This window comes from Oxyura jamaicensis, chromosome 1 (genome assembly GCF_011077185.1).
Source record: "Oxyura jamaicensis isolate SHBP4307 breed ruddy duck chromosome 1, BPBGC_Ojam_1.0, whole genome shotgun sequence".
Lineage (NCBI taxonomy): Eukaryota > Metazoa > Chordata > Aves > Anseriformes > Anatidae > Oxyura > Oxyura jamaicensis.
This window is the reverse complement of record NC_048893.1, coordinates 111,503,653-111,528,303: the sequence shown is the minus strand read 5'-3', so window position 1 is coordinate 111,528,303 and position 24,651 is coordinate 111,503,653. Positions and strand designations below refer to the sequence as shown.

Genomic DNA, 24,651 nt, shown 5'->3' with positions numbered 1-24,651 from the left:
AATAATTAATACTTAAAGTGCTAAATATTTGCACCACCACACGGTCAGAGCTGGGACAGAGCTGCCACATGCCACTCTCCTGTTCTTCACACCCAAAACCCCTCCTGAAGGAGATGGGGAGAAAACAGGATACGGCTCAAGGCCTCTGTCCCCAGAAGCCTTTACAGGTAAGGATTTTAGAGCACGATTTGCAGTATGGCTGCATTCATTGCTAGGCGATTTCACCCCTCGGATCTCCCTTTTTCAGCTCAAACCCGTTGCCTGAACCCCCGCCCCCCATCAGCCTCGCCCCTCCACGTAGGGCCTGTGCACTTTTGGGACGCACACTGGGCCTCCCCAGCGGCCAGTGTGGGGCAGCTGCCCCCAAAAGTGTGGGTGGTACCCCCATCAGTGGGGTACACATCTGTGCGGGGGCCGGGGAAGGGGGATTCCTCTGGGGACAGGGCGCGGGGCGGGGGGCGAGAGAAGATGGCGGAGCCGCCTGAGACTACGAGTCCCAGGGTGCCCTGCGGCGGCCGCCGGTCCCCATGGCAACGGCGGCGCCCCGTGGGCAGCTGAGGCCGGTAATGGCGGCGGGAGGGGCGCCCGGGCGCGTGTGGGGCCGGGCGATGGGTGGCGGACCGCAGGGCTGAGGTCGCCTCTTGGCTTCTTCTTTTCTATTTTATTTACTTCCCAATGCCTGCTTTTTGAAGCCGGATAGCGAGCTTCAAGCCACGCTTCTCAGCAAATCAAATTAAAAGAGTAATTTCAAGTTTAATTTAAGCTTATTTGATTTAAACGCAATTTGGCCAGAAAGTGTCGACGGTGCCAGATCAATTTGAAACAGAACTACAAATCTGTATACCAAGCTGCCCTTTGTCTAATCCTTAAAATACGGGTTCCCATCAGCCAGGGCTTATGGCAGTGGCTCAAATTTAGCAGGACCGTGGGCACTGCCTAATCTTCCATAACGAGGAACAGTTTGGATGAGGGAATGAAGAGTAAGGAAACTGTATTAATTTGACCTAAAATACTTTGTTCAGTCCTAAATTACAAGAAAGGGACTGAAGTGTATCCCAGGAAATACTTTTTTTTTTTTTTTTTTTAACAGAACTGTAGTGTTTGAGTGATGTTGCCAAACTGATCTCTTCTACACTCCAGTAGACTAAGCAAAAAAAATTGAGTTATAGCATATTTACAAAGAAATATAAAATGCTAGCATTTTATATTTTATGCTAATTATCTTTAAAAAAATTAAACAATTAGGAAAAATCATTTTACTTGAAAATTGACTACTGAAAAAAGATAGTTCTAAAGGAAGCAGCAGTGCTACTTAGAACATAAAGAAAATAAGATCTCCACATCCTTGAGAACAGCGGTGCATTGCAAGTGGTATCTTCAGAGTGACGTGAGTGCCTGGATATGTTGACAAATTTCTTACAGCATTTTCAAAAGGAAACAAATGTACTAAGCATAGTTAGAATGTGAATAAATTGCCTTCGTTAAGCAGCAGTAGAGTTTTCTGAAATTGTGCAGAGATACTTTGATTGCATTGGGGAGGTTTTTTTAAGAAAGTTTTTTTATTTGTTTGATTGATTTTGTTTGAAAGTAGATAAAATAAACAACACAGAAGAGTTCAGAAAGGCTTTTATTTCAGTCATAGAATGCTCTGTTGTAAAGCTTTATGTGCTGCTACATCCTCTGCTTACAAGGTTACTAGGCCAGTTAAGATTTTTTCCTATTTTAATGCATAACTTAATTTTGTGATCTGATTTGTGATCTAAGTATTGAAAAATATAACTAAATGATATTTTTATAATATGAATGGAAAGCTAAAAATAATATAATAATACTATCGATATCTGGCATCTAGAGACTTAAGAAACAACTATTTGTAAATATTGTAAAGCACTTTTTAGACATTGAACATAAATACAATTGCACTTCTTTTAAATTATGCTAATCATGGAGAAAATGTGTACATTACTGGAAACAAGCTGTGGTATCTGATTATATTTGAACAGTAATAAACCTTTAGAAAACCTTCTCTTAAACCTTCAGAAAACATATGCCAGCCTTACAGTAAATTCTGAGATAAAAACAATTGAATCTCATATTACCATTCTTTCTGTAAATAAACCTGCTGCTTCCTACAGACTACAGGATTATCTTAATGGATTAGTATTTCTTAGCACCGCTTAATTTATTTGTATACTGTTTAGTATTAAGTGTAACCAACTCACAAACATTATGATTCCTAATAGGTTATAGAGGTTAATTTTTAAGACTTCTACCTCAACACAGTGATGAACTCGGACGATTGTTTCCTCCCCATTTTAGTACAAGAAGATAGTAAGTCATAGGAAGTCAGTATGTGGCAGAGAAGTCAGGGACACGTGATTCCCCAAAGCACAGAAGTATCAGAAGCACCAGCTGTAGCAGAGGTAATGATTGTACGCGACGCAGTGGAGAATACAGAAGCAGAAGTCCTCACGCTAACTATTCTGAGGGCTTTGTCAATGACTTGCTCTGAAACAGCTGGAAGCAGTGATTGTTTAGAACTATCAGGAACTGAAGAAAAGAAAACAGCGAAAGATGAAAAAAAGAAAAAGAAGAAAAAAGGACAGCATAACTTCTCCCAAAATGGTAATTTGTTTTCTGTTAGTAGACAAATGAAACTGTCTTGAGAAATATGGCTGTTCCCCACTTTTGGCATTTTTTCAGTAATTAGAAAGGCAAGAGAAAAAAATTGACAGTGAATAAAAATAATAAATCATGTTTCGAACAGTGAGAAGGGGAGAAAGAGAGGTAGGGATTCCTTATCACAGTATTCCACAAAGCTCAGTGATCCAAGAGGCTGGATAATCTCCTGAGATGCAAGAACACCTCTATAGTCTATATTCCTCATTGTTAAAACAGCTCTCCTGCAAATATTCCAATTTCCCTGGTTTTGACCATTCATAAGATGATGAATCTGAAAAAGCCTTTCCTGAGGAAGGTTACTCAAAAATGACATTTCTGCACAAATGTGTTGTTTTTGACACAAAACGCCATGTTTTGGCCAGCTTAATCGTAGTGTATTAAATTTATCCTTTAACTGAATGACCACAGAGCACAAATATATTACCTCCATGTAAATGTTAACAGTGAAGAATGTGTCCTGCGTATTTCCATTTCTAGACCTATACTTTCCTAAATCCCACCACACAAGGTCAAAAAATGACTGTCAAACCATTGACCTTTTTCCTGCTAAGTTTTGAAACTTCATCTAGATCTACCAAAAAGGAGAGAAGAAGCACTGGTTATCTTTCTACTATATAAGTTATGTGCTGGTGTCAAGTCAGACAGGCATGAAACTAGAGGACCAAAAAAATAACCAGTTTTTAAAATCTTTTTAGCAGAAATACTATTCTTGGCTACTAGCTGTGTTGGATATTTTAAGTGATTATTTTTGTTTGTACATGGTTACTTGGTATGGTCAATTTCCCAAGAAGATGCTTATAACTCACATTTTTTGCCCTGCATAGATTTCACAGCCTTTTAATCATTTTTTTTTCCTTTTTTTTTTTTTTTTTTTTTTTTTTTTCAGGAAGGTCTTTTCCAGTTTGATTTACATCCTGTCATTATATTCTGGAAAAAATAAAATAGTACTGTAATGGTTGTTCTCATTTTACAAATATTTGCATGACCATATTTGTGGTCTTATTGTAGTCTTTCTGTAGTGGAATCATATTACAGAGAATATGCAGGCATGATAATTGCATAGTTGTTTGTTCTGTTTTTTTTTTTTTTTACATCTAATGAGTTTTTTTCACTGCACCTCTTAATTTTGCTCACTGCAGAAGGTCTTAAACATCACTGACCTCAGGTCACTGCTATAATTTCTTCTCTGTTTATTTGAATCTCCATGGTAATCCTTCTTAATTCGTTTAAAGCCCAAGTAAAAAAAATAAACTGCCCTGCCCCTATCACACTCTCTCCTGCCATTCCAACTCCATTATCACCTGCCTACTTATTCTATCCAAATTATATAGCTGACCACTTTCAATACTTTTCTTTACCCTCCTGCCTTAAAAATCAGGTATCGGTGTCAGGTCCAAGGCAAGACTTCCTAGGAAGGGGGGTGCCAGAGCTGCACAGAAGCTGCAGAGACCAGGAAGGCTGTTCTGGCTTTCCCCAGTGGGAAGATAGGAAATAAGTGCTGCTGCAGGAAGAACTTTTCCCCCCAAAAAGCCACGGTCCCACTCGCCTCTGTCTCCCTAGGTAACACTCCTTCCAGAGCTTTCCACTGTTACAGCTGCGGTCACGGAAGGAGCGAGGTTGTGGCTTTCTGCTGCCAGAGGCAGTGTCCTACTTTTTGCCTTTTCCTGCCGTGCCTTGGATGTTGCTTCTCTTCTGTCACAGGGTGTTCTAGTCAGGGCCTGCTCCCCTAAATAGTGTGTGTGCAGAAACCCCTCAAATTCAACAGAAGTTCTGAAAAAAATCTGTCCTTTTCAATTGTTCATTTTTTGGGTTAGGGCCTTGGGTGATTTATAGTTACAATGTTATTTGACCTATAAATTATTATTATAAACTTCAGCAAAATACAGCTTGGAATGTCTGGAGAACTACAGTGAAACTGAACATGTGCCTGAAAAAGAAGAGCACACAGAGATTTACAGCCTTGACTATTTTCAAATTCTAATCAGATTTCAGGAAAGGAAAATGAAAATAATTCACTTAGAATGTTGGCCAGACAGAAAGGCAAATGACAGCGATACACTTAGAAAGCAAGGCAATAAAGATTTTTTTAAATTACTGTATAGAAGCAGCATACACAACTGCATAATTGTTCTGTACTTACAAGCATATAGGGGCTAAAAACCTAGTTCAATTTGAAGCTGACTTGAAAGTTTGAGGATGCTGGTTAGAAGTCAGAGCTGCAGAGAAATTTAACCATGCCATGTTCCTGAGTTCTTGCAGACCTGTAGATTACTGTTCTTTTTCTTCTATCACGCTCTTATTCAAGGCATAGGTCCCGCTCTTGAAGCTTGTAGGAATCTTTCTAGATGGGATGCATTTGGTTCCTCAGTCCCCAGATCATGAATACATTAGTTAAGTGGATATTTACAAAGAAGGAAAAACTGTTTCTGTTGATACTGGAGTACTGTGTACTTTATAAGCATACTGCACTAAATTATTCACGGAGTTTTATTGGTGTTTGCCCCAGAAGATGACACCTAATTAGTTACCCCTAATAAAGGAAAGTGAGCGTGATGCCGTGCTGTTAATGGCATTTCTCAAATGAAAATGGCTCCTGAAAATTAAAGGAGGGAACCTAGGTAGCTCTAGCCCAGTACAGCCACATAAATACATGCACACACAGGTGTGAAATCTGTAATGGAGTTACCCATGAAATATTTGAATGTTGGTGTCTTAGTATAGATTTTGGGCATTTTGTCAAATGTACCACGTGTAAGTAGCCTGGCGGGGTAGTATAGGAGCTTATGTGGGCAGTAAAGAAGTACAGTGATTTTGCTGTCTCAGATGATTGCTATATATCAATGTCAGTTTACTTTGGTCTGAATGCAGGGGGAAATAAATTGCCAGCTAAGAAGAAAGCAAATCAGAATCCTTCATTTCTAAGCCTGCAGAATAATCTGATTTCCCAGAAAAAAAATACTGTGGCTCAGCGAATATTATCAGCAAGACTTCACAAAATTAAAGAGCTGAAGAATGAAATATTTGATTTACAACAGAAATTAAGAGCATCAAACTTAGAAAACCAGGTGTTGAAACAGCTTCAGTGGCGGCACTTGAAGGCCATAGGTGGATATGAAAATTCAGAAAGCGTTTTGCCCGATCTTTTAGCAAGGCACTGTAGTGAGGTGAGAGCTTTAAGGAAACATCTGAGGATGTCTCAGAAGGAAGAAAGAAGCACATCCAGGAAGCTCAGAAAAGTTGAAGCAGAGCTGCTAAAAACTAAAGATGCTTTGCAGGCCTTGCATCTGCTTTCGGAAGATGAGGCTCTTGCAGAAAGAGAGGAACTTGATCACAGATTATCAGTCCTTACAGAAAAAATGGAAGTGAATAAGAAGAGAATACAGGTAATATGTGCATATGTTTGTATTGATAGAAGTATAATAGGAGAGGTTTCTGTGCATGAACAGTGGATTTTTTTTAGCTGCTTCTTGTCACATTGATGATTTTGATACAGTTCTGTAACACTGAGCATTCTTTTTAATCCAGGGTATAAGGTACTAAAAATGGAGGTAGGACCCCCTTCCAATATTTTAAAATCTGTCAGTAATGAGTGAATTAATGAAATCTGGCAATAACGATTTTTAAGACTTAAGTTCGCTGTCTTACCCCTGTTAGGTGAGAAGCATAGCATGTAGCTGGAGAGCAATCTTCAGTAGAGCAGGTGATCTTCAGTAGAGCAGGCAATGCCTAATTGCCGAAGGTAGAGAAACTCAAATTAATTTTGTTTTAATCCCAAATTTGCTTCTCTGTTCCCTGCCAGCAACATGGAGTTACCCAGGCTTGCTTGGGCAGTCTAGATGAAATGGGGTGGACCTCGCCGAGCCCTGATTCACCCGGGTGAAATCTGGGGTTAGTGACAGGCAGAGCCCACCTATGCTGAGCTACTTGTACAGCCAAAGCTGCCTTACCTGGAACATGCACTTCACCTCTCATGTAGTGCTTGTGGGCTTAACTACATCCCCCGTTCACTAATTAATGTTGCTCTCTGCAGTTGGCTGGACGGCAGCTGCTGCATGAGGCAACAGTCCAGAGTCGTAGATTTTAGGGTTGGTTCTACGGCTGATTTATTATGCAACTGCAGTAGAAGCCAGGTCAGAGTTTAAGAGGAGATAATTGCCTTTATCTTTTTTACTTCATACATCTTTAGTCTTTCTGAACCTTTCACAAGAAGATGCTCTTTACCACAAAACTAGAAGAGTGAAATTTCCATTGTCCTCCAGGAATTAATTTCTATTTTCTATTGGGTACATTATTCATAGAATTAAATAAAGAGCCAGGTAATCAACCATTTGAACAGCTAGGTCTGAAATACTTTTATTACACGAAAGAAAATATAAACAGCTGAATTCAGACACTGTTTTGAAAACTTTCTATTTACAGAAGTCCCAGTGAGAAGCTATAAAAAGCTTGCAGGCTTCCCACCCTACAATTTTAGTAACTATCACTTCAGTGCATGGCACTGGGTTCTGGTGATAAAGTACTCAGTAAAGTACCTACTCTTCATTTACACCTCCCTATGCTGCCATAGCGAATACATCTCAATTTGTATACAGGCTTAATTTTTATGTTTGGATGCCAAATATCTATTTTTTTTTTTGTTTAACACAATGATGTTTTAAACCAGTTTTTGTTCATTTTTAAAGTAAATTTTGAGATGCTCCTTAATGTCATTCGCTGTTTACAATAATTAGAAGCTTACTTTTCATTACATTACTGTGCTTATTTTCTAGATCTGGTAAGAATTGATTTTTTTTAAATGGTCATGCTGAGTATATCCATATTGTAAAATATGTATTTTTTTAAGAGCCTAGAAAAGCAGCTGAAGTTGAACAATAGCACCTTTAGTCGTCAGCTGGCAGAGGAGAGTAAAAAAGCTGTTGAAGCTGGGATAATTACAGAGAACTTGCAAATGGAAATTAGCACTCTTCACCAAAAAATTAAGGTATTCCAGATTCTAAAGAGGTTTCTGCTGCTGCAGGAAGATTCAGGTCTTTAATTTTATCTATTCTTTTTGCCTAATTCATTATTTACTAACGGAGTTTTTGTTTCCTGTTTGATTTTATAGTCTACCAAAAAAAAAAAAAGAAAAGTCAAAATTCAAGAAGATTGTTGTGGGGTCTATTTGTCAAAAGTTAAAAGTAGTTCAGCAGCTAATTGGAACAGATTAATGTATCACAATTTGAACACACAACCCCCACCAACCTGTTGGCATTTGGATAGATGTAGGCTACTATATCCATCTAATAACTTTTTATGAGCTCCTTTACGGAAACACCTTCTAATCAAAACAAGCCAAATATTATGATCTGGAAAACTACAGCTTAACAAAAAGCCTTACGTAAATATTTCAAGAGCTTGTTTCAAATTCCAGCTCATTCCTTACACAAATGTTCTGGGGAGAAATATGTCAAGTTCAGCACATACTGGAACAGTTGTAAACGAAACGTACAGTAGAACAAATATCCGGGGTTGCACCTGAGCAACCAGTGAACTGCTGGGAGAGGAAGAAAGTACAGTGCCATACCTAGTGTGCCAATGTGCCCTGAACAGCATTTGCTAGTTCTCTTCCACAGAGTCTGTTCTACGTGTGGAAATGTGGGAGATGGGAATAACTGCAGTCCCAGGAACACTAATGTAAAACTGTTCCGGAATGCAAATTATTTTTAAGTACAATTCTCACCTTAAGACTTCTCTAAACATTTCTACTTCATGTGTTTTCCACAGTTTTCTGTGCGTGTTCAGTTCTCTTAATGTTATATTTAGATTCCCCAAGCCTTCTATTGTTTCACCACAAAGAACAATCATGCTTCTTAACCTCATTTCTGTGCCAGAACGGAGCTTATACTCACACATTCGTAGTTTTGGACACCTGGCTTATTCAGACCATTCAAGGTGTCCAGACACACAGTTCTCTTACAGATCAGTCTGTTTATCCAAATTAAATGCAGGTCCTTTTGCACACTAAGAACTGATTAGTGAGAATGTTACTGAAATCTCTCTAAGACAGATTTCAGCATGGAAGCAGGACTCTTGCAAAATAATTTTTAAAAGTGTGCCTCTGAAGTTTATGTCATGTTGCTGAATATTGTGTTATAAGGCTAAGATGTGCTCTTAGCCTTAAAAATGGAGAATTTTGATTCGGCTTATGAAAGAAAATGATTGATCCATGTTTAATTAAATGACAAAGTCACCAAATGATCTGGCACAAAGCAAAATTGATGTCAGTTTTCTCCCAGCATAGGAAAATTTGTTCGGTAAAAAGTAATTCTTAGTGCATACTAGAAACTTAATAGTATTCATTTCTTCTTAGGAAAAGGATCGGCAACTTTATGTAAAAAATATCTATGCAAATAGGATGCCTAAAATCCCAAAGGACAGAGGTGATTCAGTACCTCATGAAAAAAGTAAGAGTATAATCGTTTTCCTAAGTTATGTGTAACTTAATATTATTTTATAACTGGGACGTGTATGCCAAAATAAAAGCCAAAATGGTACTTTTATATAGGCTAAAAATATTCTCGTACATACACTTTAGACAGCAGTGCTTGTTTTTTGCTCATTTATTCTATAAATACAAATACACGACCTGTTTTTAATACTTAGGCCAATTTTCATCATGAATAACCTTTAGGATACACACAGGTTTAGTATTCTAACAGTGACGCTGAAGTAGTGTTGCTATTTTAAGTGTCTGTTTGCATCAAGAGACATTTGCCAGTTTGTTCTTAAGAGCATGAAGCTATCACTCCACACAGCTTTTGTACCCTAATTTTTGTTCAGGCTGTTCATTTTGATTTGGCCAGAAGTAGTCATCTAGAGCTAAAATTCCTACAACAAGCCTCACTAAATCAAAGCACCTCATGACCAACCCTCCTGTAGCAAGGTGCTAGTGTTAGTACAGACTTTCAAAGTGCCCTTGGATTACCAAAAATGATGAATTTAGTTGGGTCTTTAAAAGCTGTTCACTCATTTTTAAAATTCTTAAACCCTGTAGCTTACAAATTGCAGAGATACTTCAATGCCTATTATTGAGGCCTCTGCAACTTGTGTTTTGTTGGGATGCAAGGAAAGGAGTTTTCAGATACAAGGTTTAGAAAGTTTAAAGGCTAGTCTGATGGTTATACTGTCAGCACGTCTGAGAGAAAATGTTTATCCTTATGTTTACCCTTAGTGGTCTTTGGTTATTTAGTGTAAGTAAATTCAAATGGGCAACCAGAGATTATAATAACCCAGTAATCGGATACCCTCTCAATTAATTCCATTGACAAAATTGATGTTATTTAGAATAGTGTAGAACGATAGAATAATAGAAAGTTAATTCTATCAACAGGAATAAAAGTCTTTATTAAACAGTGGATATGGATACTCAGACAAGTATTTGAGAGATTTATTTACCATACGCAATCTTGTCTATCAACCATTCCCAGAGTAGGTATCTTCTGTGGGATTCAGTTGCCTAATTATGGGTATCTAGTGGCATTTGAGATGTCCTAGCACACTGCCTGTCCCCGTAGCTGTTCCAGAAGGACACGGGTGTCCCATCGCTCCTGGGTAATGTTGGCCAGCCTTACGTGGATACCTTGGATACTCTAGGGCGTCTCAAATAGCACCTATGTTCTGACAAGTGAATCTGACCCCCTGACCTGAGGGAGCAGCAGCTAAAAACAATTACAATTCAGACAAGCCCAAACCTGCTCTGTTGCCCGTATGTGCACTGTATTCTTCAGGGACAGAAATGTTGAAGCAGATAGTTTTCTTGAAATACTTAAAATTTCTAGTAATTGACATATGCTTTAGATGTAGTATCTAGCATTTACTAATAAATGTTTTTTATACAGGAAATAACAGATTTCAAGTACTTTCCCCGCACTGAAAGTAACATTTTGTCTCCTACTCAGGATTGTAGACATCGTGTCACTATTCTGTAGGAGAACTTTCTGCACAGCCACCTTAATACCCTTTACTTTTGGATAATGATTTGAACATTGAGTTTCCCGAGTTAAGCAACTCTTTAAAATACTAGATATTCCTGCTTCTATATTAAAGGAGAAATTGGAACTTTCTTTGCATGGGTACATAAGAGCACTTAAAATTTACTTGCTAGCAAACAACTTCTGGAAATGTTGCACATGCCCCCCCAAATTCTTAGAAATATGATATCAGTATGAAGTCTTACTGTAGTCAGCTGCTTTTTTCTTTCCTAATATATTGCTTTTGCAACTCCATCACTCGGAATTAGCGATAAGTGAACTACAGGGATAAAGTTGGTAATTCAAGTTTCACAATTTAGAAAGAAATTCCTACTTCTCATTCCAAGTCAGACAAGTTTATTTTGTGAAGCACTGAATTCCAACATTAGTTGCATCACATCATTCTGTGTTTTTGTTTTGTTTTTTAATAAAACTTTACTCATATGTGGACGTATACAATATTTTTATTTAAATGACACTATTAAATCATTGATTATGACTTAAGTTAGCTTAGCTGAAGAGAGACCTGATATTTTGCAATGTGAATAGGTTCTCAGCAAAGTTGTCTGGTGTTTTGGTATTTTTGCCCAGTAAGTACTTCACTCTCTGCCAGTTAATGGAAACAGATGATTTAGAAACCTAGAACTGGAATTACTGAAAATTGTTTTTCCTTTTCACTGTTGGCCTGAATTTTCCTCTTGCAGATGTGGAAAGAGCTACCTCTTAAAGTAGTTATTTTCCTTTCTGCGTTTGTAAAAAATTTTACTTAGAAGGAAAGAAAAAAACAACAGTGGGGCTGCATTTTTTAACACTACAGATGAAGAAGTGAAGGTAGGCTTAGGGTATCAGAAAGCTCTGTATACATAAATAAAATTGCTCTTTTGGGCAAATTAGTTAACGTTGTTTGCTGTCCAAGAGAGCAAACGATCAGTTGCTGGAAGGTCACACCGGCTCATCTGGAGGTACAGCTCCCCCTAGTTCTGGATCTGAGGAATGTTCAGTTGATTTCTGTTGAAAAGGCTTCTGAACTTACTGGTTCAAAAAAGAAGAGTTTCCCTCCACATCATCAGTGCCAGTTCTTCAGAAGTAATTCTCAAATTAGTTATCAACATCCTTATTACCACCAAACTACAAACATGTTAAGATCATCATTTTTGTGGATATTCTTCTTCTGATTTAAGATATCAAAACTGGGAGTAAGGTTGAATGTTGACGTAGGTAAGATCACGGACTTGCTCCTGTGCTAGCAACTTTCTTAGCTATTGTACTCATGTCAAATTATTCTAAAAATACAATCAAAGAACAATACACCGGTCTTGCCCTTGTCATCCTGTCCTATCTCCGTTCAGGTATTTCTTTGAATGGAGCACTCAATCACTCCCTTGGAATCCCTTTTCAAATAGCAGTGATATGTCAGGTAGTGTGAATTATTGCCCCTGAAGTTTGGTTCTACAAAGCCTTATAGAAATGCTTAACTTTGAGCAAGGTGAGTAACCATGTCGGAAGGCATGAAAGCAAGCATGCTCGTTATACTCTGTAAGATTTGAATGTAGGAGCCTGAAAGTTGAGGCCCTTTCCCAGGCCTGTTAAATCTACCTTAGGATGTTACCACACAAATTAAGCCAATATGATCTTTAGGCTATAGACACATTTGTCTTGACTTCACATGTCTGATCTGATCACTATGTCTTTGTACATCTAAAATGTAAGTATATTTACAGTGCACTGAGGTACTGATGAAAATGCTCGAGCTTCTAGGTAGCTGAATTCAAAATCGCTAATAAAAATTCCAAGGAAACTTAGATAATGAAACTTTATTACATCCTTGAAAAGGAAAGTCACAACACACTTGTGCCTCAAACTCAGCTAAGAGTACACTAGCTATGTTATTCACTTGTTCTTATTGTTTGTGCTCTTGCATAGCAAGAAATAAGGATACATATTCAAAATGTAGGATGCATTGTGGGATTTTAATTTACTGATGCGCACTTAAACTTCTCATTAACATAAGGTGTTAACTAATAAAACCTAACTCTTACTATGTGTGGGTTCCAATTTCAGCCAGATTTGTAAGAAAGAATTCCCTTATTAAAGGGCATTTAAGACATGCAGCAAGACGATGCTTAAATCCTAGATCACATACCAATATTATTAGTCATCAAACATATCGTTTATTTATACCAGTGATGTAATTCCAGAAACTGCTGTACTTCTAATGATTGTCTTTTTTCAATAGGTCTCAGCAGAAACGCGTCAGTGCAAGTAGAGAAACAGAGTTTTAGATCACTGCTGCTGCCACAGCACCAAACCCAGGAAACAGAAAAAAGTCCAATTCTGCTATCGGAGGTGTGAAAGATCGGGATCCAATCCCTTGCTTAAACCCTCAACTAAATTGTATGCTCTTCCTCAGTTTTGGTAACAGACCTATCAGTCATCTTAACTTTTTATGATGTGCATTTTGTATGAATATAGTTATTACAGAAAATACCTAGGTCAAAAGTTGTGATACAAATAACAGAAAATATCAGTCTTTTTATAAGTATTGCACTGGCTGTATTCTTTAAAAAGTCACTGAAGTTATTTCCCCAGTATTTTACCTTTAATTGTCAATTGTAGGTGAAAAAGCCTTCAGAAGATAAGAACCAAAAAGCAAATGAAGCTTACACAGATGCCCAACATAAAACCAAGAAGCAATCAGCAAAGAAAATACCAAAGCCAGAACCTTCCAATAGAACGCATCGAGGTACATTTTAACATTTTCCTCAGAAATGCTTTTGATCTTTTCAGAAGTTGAATGACCTGGTGATGTTGGCAAGTTACATGGGTCTGACAGCTGTTAGCTGGCACCTGAGTGTCAGAAACTAGCTCTACAAAGCAGTGTTTTAAGAGTCGCTGACACCCAGCTGCTGGTGGTGCTACCCTGACAGCAGATCAGCTCCACAGTATAAGGCATCGTTATACTGCTGTACTTCTAAAATCAGTTCCTGATGATGTTGGTAAAAATTCAGTGCTTCATCTGTAAAAAAAATATACTTTAGTTAATGATTGCCTCTTAATTCCACACTAATCAAATACTGATCTCAAATTGTTGGTTGTGAATCTTCATCATAGTGAATGTCAACAGATACTCCTGTCTCAGGATCGATTGCTAAGAAAGGAAGAGGAAAGCTCTTCAAGGGCTGGAAGTATCTCCTCATTGCAATGATCACTGTAAATAGGTTTTATGTAAATCTTAGCCATTGACTGTGATCTCATATAAAGACTATATGCAAGAATCTCCTCGATAAACAGCTTTATTTTGAAGGTATCCTATGGAACAGAAGAGCGAGCAAGTCAATGCATCTATTTCTTTATCTGAGTTTTCCATTCTAAAAATATATACAGATGCATATTTTTATAATGAGGGTTTTATATACAACCAAGATCTGAGGGCCGTCATGCTAAATTCTTCACAAATGGTAGACATTATGTGACCTAAAGGCCACACATTTACAGAGGTCTAACAGGTTGGTGAGGTCACTTAGTAGATCCGTAACAGAGCCAGTAACCTGGAAAGCTTTAACTCCTGTACGTTGTATTCCATCTTCTCAGCTTGAAGCCTTTCCAGAGCCCAGCCCTGAACCCAAAGAGATAGCCGAAGTCACTCTGTGTATTTCAAATCCCCTGTTAGAACTGACAGAAAACTCGGGTCCTTTGATTCTGCCTGCAAAACTCCTGACTTCCATTTGCCAGTCTCTCTGGCTGTCTCCCACTGCCAGTATGTGACTGACTTAGTCATTTCAGTTATTTTCATTATTGCAACTGCATTCCTTTAAGCCTGGACTCTTTCTCATTTTGGAGGTACTTTAGAGTCACTCTAAAGCACAGAGCTATTGCAAATTGCCCCCTATAGCAGGGAAATGCATTTCACAGGCATTCAGGAGACACATACCTTTTCCACTAGAAAGTGGATCCAACTCAGTTGTATGTTAGAAAACTGCAGTATATTCTGCTCTCTGCAAGAAGCATGTTGTCAACTAAGGGTAAGAAAGCCATACCTATATTTAAGTTCCATTTTATAGTAACGAAATGACAAGTAGAGCTTAGATCTCATGTGGTTTCCCTGACACTTTGTACATAACTATACTGCTACTATATTTAGCCTTTAAGAAACTGTAACATATTCAATAGGGATTATATTTGCATGCTAATTCATTTCAGTGTCATGGAAAAGGTCAATGAAAATGATCTTGGTTAAAACTTGCCCCATCCTGTTTTATGTATTAGGAAATAGCACTGTCAGAACCCTCAAGGCTGAAGAGCCATCACTAACAACTTAAGAAATGAAATAAAGTAAAATGTGCTCTCATTAATGCTTCATGACAGTTCATGATCCTAGCCAATTTAAGAACATTCCTAAAAACCACAATATTCCATTTCAGAATATTTAGAGGAAGACAAACCACTGACAGAGGAACACACTTGTCTGGAATTTATGAAACAAGAAGAAAGAAAGAGAGACTTTCTTAAAGAGGAACTGAAAAAGATGATAAAAACTGAAGAAACTCCTCTAACTGACAGTGTAAAAGAGAACAGTCACGAGCAAGATGCAGTGGAAGAATACGAAAAAGAAAAAAAGCTAGATGAACAACTAAGTAGCAGTGGGAAGGCAGGGAGTAAATTTGTAACTCCAGGTCCAAGAAACAAATCACCCACTAGGCTGAAAAAACAATACATGTTCTCAGAAGCCACTGAAAATTTGCACCATGGGATTCCTACATCAGGTACAAAACCCAGGAAGTGCAGTCACTGCAACCACAGACATGCACGTCAGGACTGCAGCGAAGGAGTTGAATCCAAAGTGAAAAATTCATTTGGGCTGTATGAACCGTCTTTTGGTAAAGCCACGAAAACAAGGCAGAGGGGCAGTTCAGCTGAAGCAGAAGGCTGTGCTCACAAGACATTCACTGAGAGGAAAAAGAGTCTTATGAAAGAGCTCTTTGGGCCAAGCTGTGTTTGAAAAGACAACCATTCAAGTTCAAGCATGAGAGGATAGAAAGCAGTGATGGGATGCATGACTACACAAGCCAAATTTTAAACCACCAACACTACTTTACAATGTAAAGTGTCTAACACCAATGAAATCATTATGAATAACCTCATAAGAATACACAAAGAATTATTTTGATATTCAGTAAGAATATCGACTTATCTGTCCTCTTAAAATACACAGCACTTTACATTTTTTAAACCTAATGAAACGATGTTTCTAACATCATAAAACACATTAAATCTTACAACTTTTTAGAATTTCTTTCAGTGATTCTTCCGAAATGACAGGCACATCAGTTGTCACAGCAGAACATTACTCTGTTTTTTGTGAATGTGTATGCACCTTAGCAACTAAGAGTGCCTTACCAAATATGACATGTTTACCTGTTATCAAGAGGTGTCCAAGTAGGTCCTTTTTGGGAAATTTCCTTTTCTGTGTGTGTGTTTTCTCTGCAGTTTGAGTTTTGAAGATGACTATTTGTTAGCTAGTTGCAGCGAGCAGTCTGCTTTCAGAAGGTTCTTTATTGGATTAGTACCAACAATGCACTAAAAAAAAATATTTTATTTTCTTCACTCCTGAAGTAGCTTCCAGAATTCACACACAATAATTTGCTACTACATTGTTTTCACTAGCATTATAAAGCTCTAAAGCTTCATTCTTTTCCACTGTTCAAATTTGTAAAAACAGTTTGCCTGGTAACTTCCACAGCTGACATCCAAAGATGAATGTGCAAGAGTAAAGTATTGTTTTGGAGAAGTCAGGCATATCCAATTCTCAAAAAGCCTTTAAAAAATCTTGTGTTCAAGGTTATGTAAGTGAGGGTAGGAGGATTATGTCTTGTTCCTCATAGTAATTCACGAGATGTTTGCTAAAATGTAAGCTAGGAAAAAAGTGTATTTTTTTTTTACTGAATTTTAGATAAAAGAAAAAAAACCCACACCACAAAAGCTTTTAAAGGCTATTAAGATATTTTGATCTGAACCTACTTGAAGCATACTTTTCTTCAATTTTGAAGTTTTTCAAGTAGCACTTGAGCTGTGCAGTGGACAGATTTAAAAAAATGATTTAAAAGAGAAACACTCTTCTGACTGCATTATGTACTATTAATACTTCTATAATGCCTTTCTTGCTGCCACCAAAGTCAAGAGTAAACAAGCACAGCAACAATCCTGTTTGTATTGTCTAAATCACAAAAAGCCTCTCTGCCCTTACTCAAATGTTTGACTAGAGCTGCCACCAAACTGCGTATTTGATTACCTCATGCTAAGTGTGGATAAAGAGCAAACACCATTCAGAAGACTTTAAAGGATACTGCTTTTCTTGATTTCACTGTTTTAAACTCTCTAACAACCTAAGTGGAAATACCATTACTCACATCTTTAGTCAGAAATAACGTCAATGCCACAGTTAGAAAAATCTGTTCTGAGTACTCTATAAAAAAAAAAAAAAGAGGATTCCAACAGTACCTCCTTAGGCAAAAACATAGGTAGGTTCTATTTGTGTTTTGTTTAGGAAAACTGTAACATTAGAAAAGCAATGATTAGAAAACCTGGGATGAACTGAACAACTTTATTTCATGAATAAAAACATCATTATACATAACAGACTGAATCCTGACATTTTGTTCTTGTTGATATTTAATGCATTCAGTTTTCTGTTGGCTAAATGTAATCCTTAATTAAAAAAAAACTTTTTTTCTAATTAACATTTAGGAAAAAAACATTTCATGTACATATACACAGACAGAAGATGTATTATGACCTTTTGAATTATTTTTTTAAATTCAACGCTAATTATGGAGGGACCCTAACGCCTTCCTGCAGGAAGGCAAAGGACCTGGAATAACACAACACTGTACAGAGTGGGAAGCTGACCCAGAATCCCAGAGCTCAGCAAAGAGGGAAGGGTGCCCATCAAGAGTTTTGTTCAGGCTCACATCAGAAAAGGGAGGTATGGAAGAAGAGCTTTATAAAACCACTGCTTTGTCTTGTGGAACACCAAGGGCAGGGTTGCAGGTAGCACTGCAGCATGGGAGGTAGCACAGCTTTGTCCCTGTTCTACAGACATGGTACCAGGAAGAATTCAGTTCTCCTTATATTCAAAATGATGTGGCTGTTTACCTATATACAGCAAGAAGCATTTACTACAAAACAGAACATTGCTTTGCCTCCTCCTTCTGCTCGCCAGTCTTCTGTTTCTACTTCAGGTAGTTAAATCACTCATTTGCCTTTTTACATTTACAGAGCTGTTTTGGACTGTCCCAGACTGTCATTAATATGTGCCAAAACCCTGGGAACGTAGTTCCTAGGAATGCAGGAACAGCACTGTCTTTTACTTTCTTAATGTGGAGCTTGAGAAGGTTGGCCAGACCTTTCTTCCCAAAACATGGAAGGAAGCACTACCAGTGATATTCACTCTGTTTGGGAAGCAGAAAAAATGTCAAGGAAGAAAGGTCAGTTATCAATAAAAGTAGGAAAAAGTTCAAGTGTTCAATGAATTTTAAAATTCTGTGAGGAAAAAGTTGCCAGCTGTTCTGTATTTGGCAACTGAGAAAGTCACTTGAGAGATAAAAGGTTGATTCTGCATGTATATCAGTAGTATTTTGTAAGACAGTCTGAGAATACCCTAATTCTAGACTAAAAAAAAAAAGAAAAACAACAGGGAGGAAATGAATTCTGTTTTTCTCTAAACCAACCAAACCACCTACTTCTACCTAGAACCACATCACCAAGTACAAACCCAGCTTTGGGTGAAACTGCCATATTATACAGCAAAGAACGAACAAAGCTCCCAAAATGATTCCTAGTGCCAGTGCATTTCCACCTTAACAGTTATAAAAAAAATCAAACACTTCCAGACCTTGGTGAATATGCCATGACAAGTCTGAGTCATGGCAGAACCATAAATGTTCATACTTGTCAAAATGAGGTTTTATAAATAGCAATACCATTCTTTGAACACTGCTGATTACAAAACTGAAAAGCAAACTAAGGAAAGATAAATCAAAAGGAATACTGACTGATACCTGACTGAAGTAACAAAAGATATCTCAGAGCTGGTCTGTCATGAAAGACAAACTTTTTTTTAAAAACAAACAAACAAACAAACAAAGAAAAAACACAGCAGTAATGAAAATGTAGTTTAGGACTCCATGGGTTACCGGGATTTCTTCAGCTGAAAGGGTGAAGCATGATAGCAACAACTTTATTACAAACCACAAGCCAACAGGTAATTCCAACACCACCTGAAAGAGATACAAAACACGACTGAAGTTATTGCATCAATAACCCTGAAGCATGCCAGCTTCTGAAAACAACTCGGTAGTGTCAAAAATGAAACGTAGAGTTATGAGGTCAATGGGAACAGAACATCTTTCTGTCTAGATGTGTGGGACAGCAGTTAACCCCATGCTGATTCTGAGAAAGTCTGAAGACTGTCTGGGGAGAAGAGCATCAAATAACATGAATGTGAGCGAAAGTGAGGTATATACAACCCACAACTTCTAAAAACATTCACTATGTACCTAAGAAAAAACATCTAAGTTGCTGAAACTGAAGGCACAGCAAATAACAGAATACTTGGGAACCTCGATTTATAAACTTTAGTGAGGTTAAGAAGTAAATTTTCTCAGAAACTTAAATCAGTATTTTTACAGTGTATTAAATCCATACTTCTGTCCTTTGCCCTTGCTCCCCACAGACCTATTTCAAACCCCATACTGAGACTTTCACTACCGCCCCAGACCCTTCCCACTTTGTTGTAAAGCGTGCTGTCATCCAAAGGACCAGTGTAGAAATTTGTATCAGTGTGATGGCACAGAGGGTGCACCCTAACCGTAACACACAGCGTATCTGTGTCACAGACTACACAGTCATACTGTGATTATCAGCTGAGAGAAAAAAGCAGATTTGAAGGCAGGCAAGGATGTCAACCTTTTCAAATTCGTTCAAATGCTATTTAAATAAGTATTTTCCAAGGACTGTTCCTCTAACCTGCACAGAAGCAGATCATCTTGTGCAGTATCCAGCACGCTGGATACAAACTATTCCTTAGACAGCTATTAAAGATGGTACAACAATGACATAATAAGGAATTCATTCTAAGGCAGCTGGATCTTAAAAGCCTAATTTGAAGATTCATGAGCAGCATTTTAGCTTCATGGCAGACTTCCTACTACACTGTCCTGTCATTCTGCCTCTTTATTTATCCTGTTGGCATACAGCCAGCACACGTTTCACTCAGAAACCAGCATCTACAATTCATAATATTCTTCTGATCATTAATCCATCAAACTGACCAAAAGAGAAGGATTTAAGTAAGTAAAAATGCAATACAAATGCGATGAGAAAAAGGGTTGGAACAGAGGAGACAAAGTGCCAACCAGAGGAGAGCAAACCTCAATCATTCTAGGGTCCCACTGCTATGAAACCTATGGAATTTATAACACACGTAAGTGATCCAGACCTATGAAGTATTTGCCCATTTTTAAACCCAATACTACTAATTCAGTGGATTCCTTAATATAAAAACATTTCTGAAATCTTCTCAAGGGTGTATTCCATATTAAGATAAAGCTGTTCTGTTCGAGAAGAGATAAAAAAGACCAATATCCCATTTCATTGTGAGTTAAACAAGAGCTGAACACATGGCAAAGAATGTCTCAAACTCCCCACGTTGCTATTACAAAATGTACAGAAGCAGTGTTTTGAGTCCACGCAGTGCTCCTTATCATTAGGTTCTCTGCATCCACATGGGCTTGGGAAATATGTTTTCCACTGTAAAATACCCCGCAAAATGTCCTTACCTGCCACCCCAGTAGGAAAGGCTACCAAGCGCTCCAGTGGAGCGAGCCATTTGCTTGGAAGCACTGTAACTGGCTCAGAGTAGTATTTCCAAATGAGAGAGATCATCAGGGCAGCCTAGAGTGGAGATTTGTGTTAGCTTGGGTAACAGTATACATCAAAGTAGATTTCTACCGTTCTTTTGAATCAGTATATCTCAAATTCTAATGACAGAATATAGCTTCTCTGTTATTTTACATTGTTCTCAAGCAAATTCAAAACATATGTAACTGGGTATGACCCTAACTTTAGATACAATACTAAGAGGTAGCAGTAGGACACTGAAAGCTACCGCTTTGTGGGACCTTGGGTCAAATCAAGCTTGGATAAAAAGAGTAATGCAAATTGTTAGATTCTGATGACTGTTTTTTGCCCTAATCCTTGTCTGCTAAGAATCCAACTGGCTTTCACATTACCCGAAATACATTTTCAGGTTAAACACTGTTCTCCTTATTAGACAATTCTTTGGCATCAAGTCTGAACTACAAAGATAATCTGGTGGGGCGCTGTGCGTAAACATGTGGCAGCTGTAAAAGGAGATTTACATCCACAGCTCAAGCACATTTTATGTTTTCAAAACCATAAGCAAAATATACATGTGCACGTCAGAACTTTCCTGTGTCTAAGGCTACATATTAATGAATCAAACAAAACATAACAGTGATAAAAGAGTTATGACAAACTCCTATCTCGTCATCCCAAAACTAGAAAAACAGAGCTTCAAGAAAATCCCAAATTCCTTTCATCCACAACTACCAGACGCTATCAGTAACATTTCTCCTTTCTACATACAAGAAACTGTTTCAGTTTGGTATGCATTGTGTCACTGGGATGCCAAACACCTGAACTACTGACACAGAACCATACAGCCAATAAATGCAGAAGGGATTTGTAACACTAGCAAGGATTTAGCTTAGTAGCCTGTACTTGTAATAAAATATTTACTTACTTGTAAGATGTAGAATACAATATTTATAACCCATTTTATTTTGGCCAATTGGGCAGTTCGTGCTTTCACTGTTAAAAGAAAAAATATTACTCTGCATTATGTATATTAGTAAATTATACTTACATAAAACTAGTAAATTATTAATAATTACAGTACTCAAATCAGGGCATCACTGTTAAACATCACATCACATTACTGTTAAACATCACATACCTGTTTAAAAATCTCTTTTGAAATGACTCATAGGTATAGTGAAAGTAAGGAAATGCTAGGCCCATATCGCACTGGAGTTTCTTATTAGCGATACCATGAAAAGTTGCAGAACACTGAAATCCTAGACAGAGAAATGTCACGTAAAATAAAGAGCGCTGCTCCCGGATGAGAGCAGTCACTGTGTTGACTAATTTAAGAACCTTCTTTAGATGGTGCATAATGTAAGTTCTCCCCTTCCACAAAATGGGAGAATGATGGCTTTAGCAGATGTACTTGTTGCCTTATTTCATTCAGGAACACAGTTAAAGACTATTCAGAAGAACACTATTCCTGCACTGCAGATTCAATATCCAAAATTCTCATGCCTACTTGTCTCCTGTGGCAGAACCCCAGACCAGCATAGAGTAGCCCGGTGAAGACAGCATGTCTTCAAACATAACGGTGCCCTGAAGTTTTCTTGAACAATGTTGTTGGCTGCTAAGTATACTTCCCAAATCTAGTTTAACTGAAATTACTGGTAAAGAATAAAGCTATTGAGAACAATCCAAAATTGCCAGTTGTAAAGACAGACCTTTTTCCGAGCAAGAAGCATACGAGCATCCCGACAATCTGCACTGAAGAGGCAGACAAAGCAAGTATTCTCCCATCTTATTAAGTTCAGTCAGTGAGTTTGGACAAAGACAAGAACAAAAGCCTTGGTGCCAAAGGCTTACGTGTACTTTCTGCCATGAGATAATGGACCATCCCAGTGGAGACGCACCACTACAGCTTTATCATAAAAGCCACTGTGTATGGTCAAATGGGATTGCAAAATGACAGCTGAGATCTCGTCTGGTTACCTTACAGATCAACACTTTCTCTCCAGCATATTTCAGAAATAAGCATTACTGAGAAAGATGAAAAAAATCCTTGTAAAAAAAATATTGTATTTAAATTACTCCCTTACCAATGTGTAGAGAGCCATGCACTACTGAAAGGTAGAAAAAAAAAAGGGGAGGGGGGAGGAACACTGGAGATGGAGAGTTGAAAGAGAAATATATTTAAAAATGAAAACATGCTTGTAACATTATTTTTTTTTTCAGGAAGTAGAAAAGGGAGTAAACACTGCACTCTACCATGAGTTTTAAGCTTGTCAGTCATCTTGTTGATCTTTCTTTCCAGACGGGCATATCTAGCAAACTCATCCATCATACTAATGGTTGAGAGTTCTTGCTTCATGTTCTGGATTTCAGCTCTCATTTGGGATTCCTGCTCTGCATCCTTTTGTAACAACCTCGATATCTAAAAAGTGAAGAAGTAATACCAGTTATTTATCCAGAATTCTGCTGATTTCAATACGTATAAAGCATTATCCCCCGTTTACATACTCAAAAGCCCCCATAAAACAAGACCCTTTCACCAATACATATGAAAACCTTTACAAATGTAGTATGTTCAAATAGTCGAAAAATCTTACTCTCTCAGCTAAGAAACAAACCAAAAGGGGTCAAAGAAAACTGTTCCCATAAAGCGGTGATTTTCAACTTTTGTAACTGTGGTTAACTGCCTTTTCTGTCTCTATTCCTGCCTTCATCTCCCCACTCTCAGTGATGCCTTCTCAAAGCTTTTGAACTGCACAGGACCCTGTCCCTGCATCCTAAGCCAAAGTGCTGTCTTCCCTCCTTGCAATTCTCATCTTGCACTTCTTGCATCACAAACAGCTGAGACTCACAGGAGGGCCAGGGAAGCAGTCCTTTTCATCACTACTCTCCTGAGCTCCATCAATGCCCGTTATTCTCATCATTCCAGGTTCAAGGGCTTCAGCAAGGGTCTGAACTAATTACCTTGGTAAATTTTATTCACTGAAGCCAGTTTCAGACCTCACCAGTAACATATGGCTCAAAAATTGTGAACCACTCGTCTCAATTACAGATTAGAGCCTGGGCTCTTGGAAGGACAAGAACTGAATTTGAGTTGTGATCCTTCTAGTACAGCATCTCACTGCTGTCTCAAAAGCAGAAAAGCAAATCTGCATTTGCTATTTCTTTCTACATCTTACCCATGCGTTTAAATGCAACCTTCTTATAACCTTTTACTTTTTTTTTAAAATGAATTTCCAGCGGCAGAAGTGTAAAAATGCAATTGTGCATCATGTTAGCAAGCATCTTCTCCTTTTTTTTTTTTTTAATAGGAAAGTTTCTCCACTTTCATTTCATGAGGTTGGTTCATGAATTCTTTCATGTTGGAAAGAGAAAAACGAGGTACATAACATCTCTTCCCCTCCAGTTACGTAGGAAATACTCCCAGTTTTCCCAACAGTTATCCGTTTTTCCTAAAAGTAATCAGTAGCGCAGCCAACGAGCGAATTACCCTGCCAACCGCAGCAGAAAGGTGGCTTTTCCTCCTCAGATGGTAGAACCAAGTCGGTTCCCGAAAGGCCGTTCGTGATTGATGCTTTCAAGGACTTTTAACCCTTACCCAACAGCATGCAACGACCCACGTAACACCGCTTTATTGCCGTGAGCGAGCAGCGGGGCGCTCGTTTGTCGCACGCCGCTTTACTCGGCGCCCACACCTCACCTCGGGACCCCTCACCCCCCCCGCCTCCTAGGCCGCCCCCTCCCCGGCCCTCCCTCAGCGAAATGGCGGCCGGCGGCTAACGGCCGGCGGGGCGGGGCGGTGACGTCACTCACGGCGGAGGAGCAGGAGGGCAGCAGGACCTTGAGCGCGCTGCAGCCCAGCACGGCGCTCAGCACCAGCAGCCACGCGCCGCTCTCCGCCATGCCGCACGCACGCCCCCCCCCGCCTCCGCCAAAACCCCAACGGCGCCTGCGCGAGGGGGCGAACGGCGGCGGGCGGCCGCGGCCACGTGAGGGCCGCCGGCCAATCAGCGGGCCGCCCCGCCCTCCCCTCCGACACTCGCGCGCACGCCGGGAGGCGCTGAGG

At 38.7% G+C, this 24,651-nt stretch overlaps 2 protein-coding genes across 6 annotated transcripts; one reads left to right on the top strand and one right to left on the bottom strand.

Annotated features, from left to right (window-relative positions):
- The first annotated feature begins 479 nt into the window (after positions 1-479).
- Positions 480-17,434, top strand: LCA5L (lebercilin LCA5 like). 4 transcript variants are annotated; one of them, XM_035315804.1, is made up of 8 exons: positions 480-563; positions 2,320-2,625; positions 5,530-6,065; positions 7,526-7,663; positions 9,032-9,125; positions 12,928-13,037; positions 13,308-13,434; positions 15,113-17,434. In XM_035315804.1, the coding sequence occupies exons 2-8, from the start codon at positions 2,352-2,354 to the stop codon at positions 15,688-15,690; spliced, it is 1,857 nt and encodes a 618-aa protein (XP_035171695.1). In that variant the 5' UTR covers positions 480-563; positions 2,320-2,351; the 3' UTR covers positions 15,691-17,434. The 4 variants fall into 4 exon arrangements, with proteins under 4 accessions (XP_035171695.1, XP_035171697.1, XP_035171694.1 ...); XM_035315806.1 differs by lacking the exon at positions 480-563 and having other exon boundaries at positions 1,819-2,625; positions 5,551-6,065; XM_035315803.1 differs by lacking the exon at positions 480-563 and having other exon boundaries at positions 1,819-2,625.
- Positions 17,277-24,574, bottom strand: GET1 (guided entry of tail-anchored proteins factor 1). Of its 2 annotated transcripts, none has more exons than XM_035315808.1 (6): positions 24,399-24,574; positions 22,842-23,007; positions 21,514-21,581; positions 20,528-20,642; positions 18,844-18,967; positions 17,277-18,812 (listed from the first exon to the last, which is right to left on the bottom strand). In XM_035315808.1, the coding sequence occupies exons 1-5, from the start codon at positions 24,486-24,488 to the stop codon at positions 18,894-18,896; spliced, it is 513 nt and encodes a 170-aa protein (XP_035171699.1). In that variant the 5' UTR covers positions 24,489-24,574; the 3' UTR covers positions 17,277-18,812; positions 18,844-18,893. The 2 variants fall into 2 exon arrangements, with proteins under 2 accessions (XP_035171699.1, XP_035171700.1); XM_035315809.1 differs by having other exon boundaries at positions 24,426-24,525.
- Positions 24,575-24,651: the final 77 nt, after the last annotated feature.